The sequence below is a fragment of the Podarcis cretensis genome (genome assembly GCF_951804945.1).
Source record: "Podarcis cretensis genome assembly, chromosome: 2".
NCBI classification, from domain to species: domain Eukaryota; kingdom Metazoa; phylum Chordata; class Lepidosauria; order Squamata; family Lacertidae; genus Podarcis; species Podarcis cretensis.
The window spans coordinates 110,124,396-110,137,474 of NC_137171.1; the positions used below are offsets into that span (position 1 = coordinate 110,124,396).

The 13,079-nt window shown below is 44.3% G+C and overlaps 1 protein-coding gene and 1 long non-coding RNA gene across 4 annotated transcripts; one reads left to right on the forward strand and one right to left on the reverse strand.

The window, feature by feature from the left end:
* On the forward strand, positions 1-7,881 carry LOC307211435 (uncharacterized protein). 3 transcript variants are annotated; one of them, XR_013836453.1, is made up of 5 exons: positions 1-447; positions 987-1,069; positions 3,623-3,739; positions 5,510-5,663; positions 7,619-7,881. XR_013836453.1 is itself a non-coding variant. In XM_079968025.1 (4 exons), exons 1-4 carry the CDS (start codon positions 393-395, stop codon positions 7,734-7,736), a joined length of 444 nt encoding a protein of 147 aa, XP_079824151.1. In that variant the 5' UTR covers positions 13-392; the 3' UTR covers positions 7,737-7,881. The 3 variants fall into 3 exon arrangements, 1 of the variants encoding a protein (XP_079824151.1); XM_079968025.1 differs by lacking the exon at positions 987-1,069 and having other exon boundaries at positions 13-447; XR_013836454.1 differs by lacking the exon at positions 1-447 and having other exon boundaries at positions 676-1,069.
* A 1,350-nt stretch (positions 7,882-9,231) lies between these two features.
* LOC307209786 lies at positions 9,232-13,079 on the reverse strand. The gene is made up of 3 exons (XR_013835773.1): positions 12,941-13,079; positions 10,063-10,182; positions 9,232-9,849 (listed from the first exon to the last, which is right to left on the reverse strand). It is a non-coding gene; the product is annotated as an uncharacterized lncRNA (long non-coding RNA).

Below are 13,079 nucleotides of genomic sequence, written 5' to 3' on the forward strand. Positions count from 1 at the left end.
GACACCCAAATATTTTATTTTCTTTACCACTGTTATTTCTGTTTTGCTTTGTAACTGATCTATTTGTTCTCCATTCATATTTTTTACCATCCTTTTTGTTTTATTCTTGTTAATTTTCAGTCCTGCCAACAAACCAAATTCTTCAATTACTTTTAATGCTTCCGCTGTCAAGATTTGTGGTTCCTGTAATGTCAAAACTATATCGTCAGCGAAGGCTTTGACCTTGTATTCTTTTTCTCCACACTTTATCCCCGTAATTCTTTCTGTCTCTCTTATATTTTGAAGTAATGCTTCCAGTATTTGTTTTTGTTTTATGCTTTCCAGGGGGGGTTTGGATGAATTTATTTGACGTTTTCCAGAGCTGAGTTCCAGTCAAATCAAATTCCTTGAAGATGGGCCTGCCTGGCAAGCTGTTGTGTTCCGTCATGGAAGGAAGTCAAGATACAGGTATGAAAAACATATGCATTGCAGGGGGTTGGACTAGATGACCCTCGGGGTCCCTTCCAACTCTACCATTCTATGGAAACAGCAGCATCCAGATGCAAAAAAGAATGATCAGCAGACTGGGGGGGGGGCGGACTCTATGATTTGCAGCACTACCAAAACAAACCCTTAAAAAAAAAAAATCCAAATAGGATTTCCTTCCTTCTTTTTCTTTTAAGAATGGGGCAGACCAACTGGTGTCCATTATTAAGGACAGTCAGTCCTATATTATGAATAAACAAGAAAGCAAATGAGAGATATATACCAGCAGTTGCCAGTCTCAGAAGAGCCAAGATTTAGGAAGTGGGAGGATTTTTTGATATTTCACTTGGGAGGGTCTTACATTCCATAGACCAGCAATGATCTTTTGGCTCATCACCAAGAGAACATGTTGATCTTTGGAGTGTAGGTGTAGATTTTTTTAATAAATAAACAACAACAACAACTACCACCGAGCAGTAGTTTCATTCAGTCTGTCAAATGGGGAACATACTCTTCCTCAGGGCTCGGGGGCCAATCGTGGTCCTGCCATGGCTACTTGTAGTCTATGTTTTCCTCTGCCTCATATCAGGAGACCTGTCAAAAGGTAAGGTGACGTCTGCCAGCCAGTGCCATTGCTCCCCCCTTCCCCCTGCCAGACTTTACTTTCCTATCTCTTCTTAAAAAGTGACAAATCCCTAAGCTGCTCTGAATTTGGAAGATAATTTGCAAGAGCGATGTTAAGTTTCTGCAGAGACGTTTTCGGGTGTGTGGGGATGGGGAACTAGCTGAGAAAAGGTTTGCTGCCTTTGGAGAGCAAACACATATTGGGATGTCTGAAGAGGAAAAGGGAGTGGAAATCGCTCCAGTTGAGGTGTTCATCTGTGTTCAGGAATGGAAATATGATCCGTGTTATTTCTCTCTGTTTCATTTTTATGTTTTCAAACAGCACATGATGGTTCTCTTACATTGTTTTGATATTTTCTTTGCCATTGAAATGAATGTAAGTTGCAAAAATGGTTCCGCAATTTATGTAGCTTCCTTTGAATAGTGGAGAGTGAGATGACTAACACAGCACTTGTCAGAAACCAAACACCAGTACAATGGAAACAGCGCTGGTTGTGATGAGTATGGGTTGGAATGCCATTTTACATCCCTACAGACCTATGCTCCATGGAGGCGAAGGCGGCCCACTGTTAGCATGATGTTGATTAACTTTCAATGTACTTGTTGTGGTGACGTGTGCAAGAGGTGGAGGGGCTTGCAGATTGCGTGGGAATCTAAAAAAACATACATCTCTCTGTGCTCAGAGGCACATTGATGTCCTCTTCCCCCTGAGGTTCATTTTAGTAAAGGTCATTGTGGCATGTTTAGAAAGGTTTTGCCCAATATTATTCTGAAACAATTAGCTTTAATCTACCAAACTGGATGCCTGCTACATGCTAAGTCCACAACAATTATGTGCTTTTATGGGAAAATATCAAGTCATGCTTTGAGGGAACAGTGTCCCTTTTTGTGGGGGGTGGGGGTGGGAACATCGCCTTAGGTTGGGATCACCAAAGTTACAGGTGACAATAGCTTCCAATTCTTGAAATACAATTTTTGAAAATGTACCCAAGAAAAAGTATGCCTCTACCCTGGTGATAGTCCAAGAGAGTTATCCCAGTGTGTTTCTGAGCACAATTCAAAGTGTTGGTGCTGACCAAGGTACATTCTTTCACCTTTGGTGGACATGCCCAAAGATTAAGACCTTTTGGGAGATGATCTATAATGAAATGAAAAAGGTATTTAAATATACCTTCCAGAAGAAACCTGAGGCCTTTCTCTTGGGCATGGTCGGCCAATTGGTGCGAAAGGAGGATAGAACTTTTTTTATGTACGCTACAACAGCAGCAAGAATACTTATCGCAAAGTATTGGAAAACACAAGATCTACCCACTCGGGAAGAATGGCAGATGAAGGTGATGGACTATATGGAACTGGCTGAGATGACTGGCAGAATCCGAGACCAAGGAGAAGAGTCGGTGGAAGAAGAGTGGAAGAAATTTAAAGTTTATCTTCAGAAATATTGTAAAATTAAGGAATGTTAGAAAGATGTCGGGGGAAAAAATTATGTGGTTTTAGCAGAAAAGATATAAAGGATTAAGTAAAAATGAATTGGTGAAAGAGAGAATGTAAAATTATAGTATATTAAGATAAACTATTAGGATAAAAACAAAGTTGGAAGGATTTGCTGGAATATCTCTGAATTAGAATACAAAAATGGGAGGCGTGAGGAGGTCAAGGAAATAAGTGAATGTAAGTAAGTGATTTAAAGGTTTGACTTGTTTCTTTTTTTCTTCTGTTTTTTGATTATTTTTTTATATGTATTGTTTTTTCTTTTTCTTTTTTGATTGTTGTGTGTGTGTGTATATATATATATATATATATATATTTCTTTTCCTTTTTTTCTGTAACCTTTAAAATCTTAATATATATATATATATAAACAAAGTGTTGGTGCTGACCTTTAAAGCCCTAAACGGCCTTGACCAAGTATACCTGAAGGAGCATCTCCACCCCCATTGTTCTGCCTGGACACTGAGGTCCAGCTCCGAGGGCCTTCTGGTGGTTCCCTCACTGCGAGAAGTGAGGTTACAGGGAACCAGGCAGAGGGCCTTCTCGGTAGTGGCACCTGCCCTGTGGAACGCCCTCCCAGCAGATGTCAAGGAAATAAACAACTATCTGACTTTTAGAAGACATCTGAAGGCAGAGAAGTTTTTAATGTTTGATGTTGTTGCTTTTTTATTATTGTTATTGGGAGCCGCACAGAGTGGCTGGGCAACCCAGCCAGATGGGTGGGGTATGTATGTATGTATGTATGTATGTATGTAGGTAAAGGTAAAGGTACCCCTGCCCATGTATGTATGTATGTATGTATGTATAAATATTATTATTATTATCATTATTCCATGGTCAGTTTGAAGCTGCAATTCTGGTAGCAAGCCCCACCGAACTCTACAGGACTTGCTTCTGAGTATACACATATAGAACCCTTCCTACGTACTCCTCAGGCAGTACTATAAAAAAGATAAAATTGGTGCGGTGAGCATTCAAGGTAAGAACAATGCGTTTAGGCAGGGAGACGCTGCAATAAAATATGTCTCTGTCTCTTTAACAGCAGATGGCTTGGTCTGCCGGCAGTGTCTCTCTATGTGGCCAATGTCACCGTGCATTCCATTTAAAAATTTCTGCCAAGTCCGTGGTGGTGCCTGCTTCACCCTGAAAGTCTTGGGGGGTAAGGAGCCTTTCTGGAGGTCATGCATTCTCTAAGTGCCACTCTTTTATAGAACTGGCTGTGTTGGACGCGGGACAGCATTCTGCTCCCAGGCATCCCTTGAACTAAAGCGCTGGAATTGAAAGCAAGCCTCACATGTTATCTCATTGGACGAGATCCAGGGGAGTCCACCCACTGAGGTCACGGAACTTAATTTCAGTGGGTCTACACTGAGTATGAGTTGCCTGGATATCACCAAATATTTTTATGCCAACCTGGTAAGGCAGGCTGTTTTCAAAATTATGCACATCCCAATATAATTCCTCTTCACACTGGAGAGCCAATGTGGTGTAGTGGTTAAGAGCAGTGGACTTGTAATCTGGTGAACCGGGTTTGCTTCCCTGCTCCTCCACATGCAGCTGCTGGGTGACCTTGGGCCAGTCACACTTCTCTGAAGTCTCTCAGCCCCACTCACCTCACAGAGTGTTTGTTGTAGGGGAGGAAGGGAAAGGAGATTGTTAGCCATTTTGAGACACCTTAAGGGGAGTGAAAGGTGGGATATCAAGTCCAAACTCTTCTTTTCTATTATTGTCTTTATACCAATCACCAGTGAAGATGTTATTGGTTATTTTGTATATTCAGTCTTATGGTTTCTTGGCACTAACACTGGATGGTGTTGCTGTTTTTCAAAGCAGCTTTGATGGCTAACAATTCATTTCCTCCAGTTCCATAGTTAATTTGTGTCCTTTCATGTAGGCTCCTGTCTCTTTTGTAAAACTGTAATACAGTGGTGCCCCGCAAGACGAATGCCTCGCAAGACGGAAAACTCGCTAGATGAAAGGGTTTTCCGTTTTGGAGGCGCTTCGCAAAACGAATTTCCTATGGGCTTGCTTCGCAAGACAAAAATGTCTTGCGAGTTCCTGCGGGGGTTTCCCCCCCCCCACTTCCTAAGCCACTAAGCCGCTTATCCGCTTATCCACTAAGCCGCTAAAAGCCGCTAAACCTCTAATAGCGCTAATCCGCTAAGCTGTCAATGGGCTTGCTTCGCAAGACGAAAAAACCGCTAGACGAAGAGACTCGCGGAACGGATTCTTTTCGTCTTGCGAGGCACCACTGTATGCCTTATATTGATGGTATAGTACAATTTATTACATTCTCTAGAAAGGAATTGCGATAGCCCTTGTGGGGGGGGGGGAAGGTTTATATGACACACATGACAAGATATTTATGCTAAGTAAGCTGCACATTGTGGTGTTACGTTGGTCACAATAAATGTTGCATGTAAAACATATTTCAGATAAAATCTCGTCACATTTTCTTAATGCTAAGAACCTCAAAGAAGAGATTAAAATTTAAAAATATAGATTTTTCTCTTCATTTGTTGTGTGCGGGGGGGGGGGGGGGTTGTGACCAATGCAACGTGCTCACCCAACTAAGCTCATCCGATTTTATTCCTAACATAAAAATTATTGTCAGTTCACTAAATTCGAAACCAAAACTTTCAGTACAGTAAAGGGTCATTAAACTATTATTTCCTTGGAGAGGTCTTTAACTAATCTTTAGAAAAGAATTAGAGAGGTTCTGAGTCATCTTGTGTGTCATGCTCCTGGTTGCTTTACTCATGTGTAAAATGCCATTTCGAAAAGCTGTTGCTAGATAAGGAAAATTTGGAAAGTTATCTTTAAAATAATGCAGAACATGTTAACTCTATATGAAAAAAATGGGTTTGTAGGCGGACATTTTCTCGGAATTTCCCTAATACAAACACTCTCTCCCTCTTCCCAATTCCAGAAAAGCGGTTGGAGAAACTTATGCTAGGTTGCGAAGAGGATGCAAAGCACAAATGTGGAAGTCAGTGGAGGCACCCCAAAACTGATTTCCATTACATATTTAGCTGCTGCTCTAATAAAGACAACTGCAATTGGAAACCCTGGATCCGTCCATGGTAATCCCTTTCTCTGGAATTGCCATAAAAGTTCATTCCATTTTCATGGAGTAATCAGGCAACTTCATTGTCAGCTCACTGTATTCCAGAGTTTTCTGTGTTCTCCTCCCATTCCCCCTCCCCATTTTGTTTGCCACCATAGAATGCAGTTACAGCACCAGCCTGCCCAGTGTGTTAAGGCAAAGCACTAATGATGATGTTTCTGGCTCACTGTGCCTTTAATCAAAAGCTTCCTGTTTTCAGGTTGTGGCCCTCTTCTTCCTTTCCCTTCGGTGCTGCTGGGAGACTAATGATGAATGGTTCCTCCACATTTAGCTGGCAATACCCAAACCACTTACCTAGGAGTAAGAATCCCTGAAATAAATGGGATTGTGGCGTTTGCCCTCCTAGGTGTGTGACATCATACTGGGTTCATAAGGCAGCGGGGAAGTGAGCACAGTGGTGGCACAGGGATAAATAGACCGTTAAACGTCCGGGGACCCTGTGTGATCGGCACAAAAGTGGTGTCAGCGGTGGGATTCGAACCCATGCCCCGAAGAGACTGGAGCCTTTTGTGGCAATCACACAGGGTCCCCGGATGTTTAACGGTCTATTGATCCCTGTGCCACCACTGTGCTCGCTTCCCCGCTGCCACCAACCCGTTACTCTCGGGTACACACTGAGTCCAGACAATTGTTAAAATTGAAGCAAATAAACAAGTTTATTTTATAAGTATTAACAAGTTTATTGTTTCTCAGAATATTCTTGTCAGTTTCTTAACTTTAGTTTCTTTACCGGCCTATACCTTCCTAATACCTTCTGACTGATTATCTCAACTGTTTGACTGACTCCTCACTCTCCCACATCAGACTAGCCCAACCCACAGACTTATCCTCTCAGTCTCTTCTCTAACTCCAGACTGACTTCTTAACAACTCTAACTCCTCCCCTTGGGTTCCTATTGGTTAGTCATTTTACAATTAGTTAACCCTTTACTTATGAACCCAGTATGACGTCACACACCTAGGAGGGCAGATGCCACAGGGATGTACTTCTGTGTGGACTTGTATAGGATTGTGTTGTTCATCGGCCTCTAATCCCTGTGACAGCGTAGCAGAGGCACTTGACTAAAGCAGGCAAAAGAGAGAAAGTCCTACTGAACAAACCAGTATACAACTGGTACAGTGGTGCCTCGCAAGACAAAATTAATCCGTTCCGTGAGGTTCTTCGTATAGCGGATTTTTCGTCTTGCGAAGCAAGCCCATTGACAGCTTAGCGGATTAGCGCTATTAGCGGTTTAGCGGCTTTTAGCGATCAGCTGTTAAGCGGCTTAGCGGCTTAGGAAAAGGGGGGGAAAGGGGGAAAAACCCGCAGGAACTCGCAAGACATTTTCGTCTTGCGAAGCAAGCCCATAGGGAAATTCGTTTTGCGAAGCGCCTCCAAAACGGAAAACCCTTTCGTCTAGTGGGTTTTCCGTCTTGCGAGGCGTTCATCTTGCAGGGCACCACTGTATATGTTTGGGAGCTAGTGTAGGGAGGAGATGGACTTTTAAAGCCCTAAACGGCCTCGGTCCTGTATACCTGAAGGAGCGTCTCCACCCCCATTGTTCTACCTGGACACTGAGGTCCAGTGCTGAGGGCCTTCTGGCGGTTCCCTCATTGCGAGAAGTGAGGTTACAGGGAACCAGACAGAGGGCCTTCTCGGTAGTGGCGCCCACCCTGTGGAACACACTCCCATCAGATGTGAAGGAAATGAACAGCTATCCTATCTTTAAAAGACATCTGAAGGCAGCCCTGTTCAGGGAAGTTTTTAATATTTAACACTGTATTGTTTTTAACACATGATTGGGAGCCGCCCAGAGTATAATAATAATAATAATAATAATAATAATAATAATAATAATAATTGATCTTGCTGCTTTTCACTGCCTTTAAAAAAACAAAAAACAACACCCAGTGCTCATTGGTGTCTTTACAGGAAGAACTTTGATAATGAAGAAATAAGCCAGTTTGAAAAGCTGAAAAGCACTGAGGCGCCTGCGACAACATCAAAGGGACCAATTCAGAATTTGGATGGCAGCAGTGCCGCCATTTAAAGTCGCCTTGCATTAGTGTTAGAAACTGGTGATTCTGAAATCCAGAATGATTCCTGCAGTTCAGTGGCGTGTCTTGGAGGCAAAACATCCTCAGCTTAAGAAATGAAAGGAAACTAATGTTTAATAAAACAATCAATAGGCGTAATGCCGTTAGATGTGTGTGTGTTTCTTGCATCCACTTGTCCATTAAACTTGGAGGGCCTCTAGCGCCATTGATTAATGCTTAGCAATAACAGTCACCTTCAATGGCCTGGTGTGTAGTCAGCAGTCAGTTAGTGGCCCTTATTCTGATTGCCCCTGCTATGAACCTAGCAACCTTTGCTGTTATCTGCTCATTTTGATCTGATAGAAGAAAGGACATTGTGGCAGTGGTTGAGCGCCCTGGGATGGTTAGTACGAGTGGGGTGATGATCTCATTCCTCAGGTCTTTGTAGAGAGTACAGGACAGGAGGAGGTGTGCCACTGTTTCGGTGCTACCATTTCCACAGGGGCAAAGACGTTTCTCAGGTGGGATCTTTTGGAATCAACCCTCAAGTACCGTAGATGGCAAAACATCCAGTCTTGCAAGTGTAAAAGCACACCTGTATTTTGGGATAATAAGTTTGTGCAGATAGGGGGCCAGAGAATCAAAATGGAGAGGTGGAAACTGAACATACCAAGGGCAGAATTTCCTTATAGTGGCCAGGTTGTTCTGATGCTCGATATCTTTTAGACGTTGACCAATTATCGTATTTTTCGCCTTATAGGATGCACCGTCCCATAAGGTGCACCTAGTTTTTTTGGGGGGGAAACAAAGGGGAAAAAAATATTTCCCCCCCACCCCCGACCCCAGAACAGGCAACTCTCCGCAAGCCATGGGAGCCCAGCGCAGGGCTCCCGCGCCTTGCGGAGAACTTTGCGAAGTCTGGGCGTGCTGAGCTCAGCGCGCCCAGGCTTCAGCATGCAGGCAACTCTCCCCATGGCTTGCAGAGAGCTGTGCGAAGCCTGGAGAGCAAGAGGGGTCGGTGCGTACCGACCCCTCTCGCTCTCCAGGCTTCAGCGAAAGCCTGCATTCGCCCCATAGGATGCACACACATTTTCCCTTCATTTTTGGAGGGGGGAAAGTGCGTCCTATGGGGCGAAAAATACGGTAGACTGTTTGCTTTAGGACCACTATGCACTATTATACTAACAAACTGTGGGAGGCAGTGGAAGACAGGAGTGCCTGGCGTGCTCTTGTCCATGGGGTCACGAAGAGTCGGACACGAGTAAATGACTAAACCACAACAACATGCACTATTATTGCATCAAGAATATGCTGCAGGAGCTGGCTTTATTAAATCTGTTAATAGATGAGCGTAGGAATTTATTTTTCAAGGACCTGCTAATCGTTGCCATGTCTGCAGCTAAAAACATAACAACACAATATTGTGAACAGCTACTAACTTTAAAGGGATGGTGAGACAGAATATGAAATATTGCCCTTATGGAAAAGGAGCAAAGCATCTTTGAGCATGGCTTACTCTGGGACAATCTACGAAGAGAGTGGAAGACACCTGACAGATATAAGCAATTCTTAACTACTTACAAGCATATTTTTTGACTATATCATTTACATGATTGTACAGCAGATTCATGGAATGTTTCTTTGGGGGGGTGAGGGTATATGTTTGGTTTTTTTGGCTACATGTATTTCTAGAAAGAGAATAATAAAGCTAATTATGATAAACATGTTGCAGGAGACACCTGCATTACAACACCAGCCTAGAGGGCCCCTTAAGCCACTTCCTGCCCAGGAGGAGCCAATGGGGAGCCTGGGTGGGTGGAGTCAGCCAGAGCCAGAAGGCTCTACAAGAAGAAGACATAGCTATGTGGGTTATCACATGGGGCATGAGCAGCAGTTCCTGACAATATCTACAATTTAAATGTCAAAGGTGGGGGGGAAATCAGAGATGCAAGTCCTCTTCCTTTTATGCTGGTTTTCTTCCAGGCATCAAACACTTGTCATTTTCATCACAGCAGACAAAGTCACGGCGTAGTTTTTTGTCCGTACTCATCTGTTCGATTCCGCATAGCTTTGTTTTTTTGGATATGCACCTCTTATCTACATTTTTCAAGGCACCTCCTGGGTGGGCTGGGGAGAAAAAGGATAGGTGAAAGGACAGGATATGTCCTCAGTACAAGCAAAGTGTGAAGTGTAGCCACTAGTCTCTTTTCGGGAAATAACATATCCTCCAAGTGCCCCAATTTTCAAGTAAGAGTCCCGGAATTGCAGAAGCCATCCCATTTTCTGATTTGATCCTGGAATGTCCAGAGGGATTGTAAGTACCCACAAAATAATCCTTACCTTCGTAAATTAATATGGTCAAGCAGTATCCATCAGGGATTGTGCAGGTAAATGGAGGCCAGCACATCTTCTCGGTGTCTGGATTAGTAATTCTGCAGTGGTGGCATGTTATGGCTTCTGCTGCAAAAGAGACACATTGTTGTAACTCTTCCTTGCAGACAACATCCCTAATGTGGTGTCAGGATGCTGTCAGCAGCCCCCGGCTGGTTGCCCAGGAAAGTATAAAGACAAGGGAAAGTTTCTTACCATCCTTTTTTATTTCAATCTTTAGAGAGAGAGGCTGTAGAACGCAGCCTCTTGGATAATGGCGTTGTCCCGAGTGAATCTCCACCCGCCCCGTCTCTCCCACTTCCCCATCCGTTTCCTCTGCTGGTGCTGCTACGTGCCCTGTGTCTTAGAGCTCTTTGCTCTCCTACTTTTAAGGCTCACCTGCTTCTGGGAGACAGAGGATCTGGAATGCTTTCCAATGACGGCTGGGTGCTGTTTTGGCTCTCCCAGCTTCTCCCCTCATGTGCTTTTGAGCTACAACCTCCCTCAAACCTCTGTTGTAAATCTAAACCATCTTCTACTTCCTCCTCCCTGGAAGGGTCAGGCTGGGGAGGCGGTCTCCCCCATTCCTCCTCTGCTAGTCTCAGACACGTGGGAAAGATATAAGAAGAGTTTTCTTCTGCCAGATGAAAGGTCCCAAACATCCACCGAGCTCAGTATCTTGTATGTGTTTTTGTAGCCACTAGCCAGATGTTTCTCCAACATATTTATTTCCACCATTTCCACCCTGAAATGTCAACACAGATAGACATGGTCTGAGAGGGAAAGGAAGAGTTTGGGAGGATGGTGGTAGTGCCTATCCACCCATGAGGCAAGGTGAGGTGATGACCTCAGGTGGCAGGAGCCACAAGGGCAGCAGATCTGGCCTTCAAAGAATGCATTGTTCAGTACTGCTGCCGCTGCCAGAACAGCAGTGCCTCCTTGGAGCTCAGAAGCCCACCCTCAATGCCGCCTCTATAGCATTCTCTTGGCAAACTAATGCCAGCGTACTGGGAGAAGCAAAAATCACCAGTGTTGGAGCAATGATTCTTCAACATCAACTTCGTTGAACCGGTCATGTTGTGTGGATGCCTGATGATCGTCTTCCAAAGCAACTACTCTATTCTGAACTTAAGAATGGAAAGTGTAATGCTGGTGGTCAACAAAAGAAGTTTAAAGACTCTGCCAAGGTAAATCCTTAAAAATGTAGTATAAACACACACAATTGGGAAACACTGGCCTGCGAGTGCCCCAAATGGAGAACAGCCTTTACCAAAGGTGTTGTGGGCTTTGAAGACGTTCGAACTCAGGGAGAGAAGGAGAAACGAGCTAAGAGGAAGGCACGTTTGGCAAACCCTCACTGTGATCAGCTGCCACCCAGAAACCTATGTCCCCACTATGGAAGGTCCTGTGGATCCAGACTTGGCCTCCACTGTCACTTACAGACTCACTTTTAAAACCGTGTTTATGGAAGACAATCTTACTCAACTACGAGTGATCGCCAAAGAAAGACTGGCCTCTTGGGGAATAGGTTGCGCTGCTGGTCTGCCTGGGGGAGAAATGGTGGGGGTCGCCCTCTGGGGTCTCCTGGACACTGCACCTGCTTGCTGGGATTTAGAGCAGGAGGGTACTAAAAGTGATTTCCTTGAGAATGGGCTCCTTGAAACGGGGAGGAAAGCAGATTGTGCCACGTTAAATCAGAACAAATGTGGTTGTGGGATTCATGGTGGGGTAGGAGAGAAGGAGGGTTTATCAGTAGGGGAAGGAGAAAAGGGAATGTTGGATGCAAAATCATGGAGCAGGGGCTAACAGCCATGTACCCAAAGGGAAACTGTGGGGAGAAGTGTCTCCGATAGAGAATCAGTGGAAGGGAATGTGCCAAATGCCACATCACGGGGCAGGGGATGAAAAAGATGTATCTTCATTCCAGATCTGAAAGGAACCTATCTTCTAGTGTGGCCACCTGTTTCAGACACCTGCTAAAAACATATTTCTTGCAGCAAACCTATCCAGACGCATACTTTTATTATGTCTTCACTTGTTTGAAATATTACTAATTTTATTGGTCTTTATGCATATATAGAAACGGGAAGACTAATTTTTGTTGGTCTTTCTATATATGCGTGCAAACACATATCGTTAGATGAAAACTACTTAGGGATTTTCCTCTTTTGATTAAGCAATCTATGCGTCTTATGGTGGACAGACCATGCAACACACACACACACACACACACACACACTCACACTGCAGAAGTAGCCAGAGAACACAAATCTCACATGCTTCTTCTTGTTTGGAAGTTGAAGGGCTATGGTTTCCTCTGCTTGCTCCATGCCCCTCCACTGCACAGCTACTCCTTCTAGCTTCAATTGCAAAGGCCATAAGAAACGATATTAGAGGCTTTTGACCAATCCCAGCTCCTATGCCATCCAGCAACCCTTTCACAGAGCCAGCATGGTGTAGTGGTTAAGAGCAGTAGACTCGTAATCTGGTGAACCGGGTTCGCTTCCCTGCTCCTCCACATGCAGCTGCTGGGTGACCTTGGGCCAGTCACACTTCTCTGAAGTTTCTCAGCCTCACTCACCTCACAGAGTGTTTGTTGTGGGGGAGGAAGGGAAAGGAGAATGTTAGCTGCTTTGAGACTCCTTCGGGTAGTGATAAAGTGGGATATCAAATCCAAACTCTTCTTCTTCTTCTTTACAGGCCTTGTTGGGAAATGAGGTCCAAATGTGGAAAAGCAAGAAAGGCAGCAATGCCCATCAACTTTGGACCCCCCCCCCAGTCCCTGCAAATATTTTATTGGGGGCCAAAGGGACCTGGGACCCTTCGAGTTGGCACCTATGTGACTTACCTCCTGGCATGAGGCAGAGCATAACGCAGACAGCAAGCAGCCAAGCTGGAGCCACATGAGGCTCTTGAATCTCCAGGATGAAGCCGTAACCCATTTTATAGCCCTTTGGTATGAACAGAGAGAATACGAGATTGTGCCA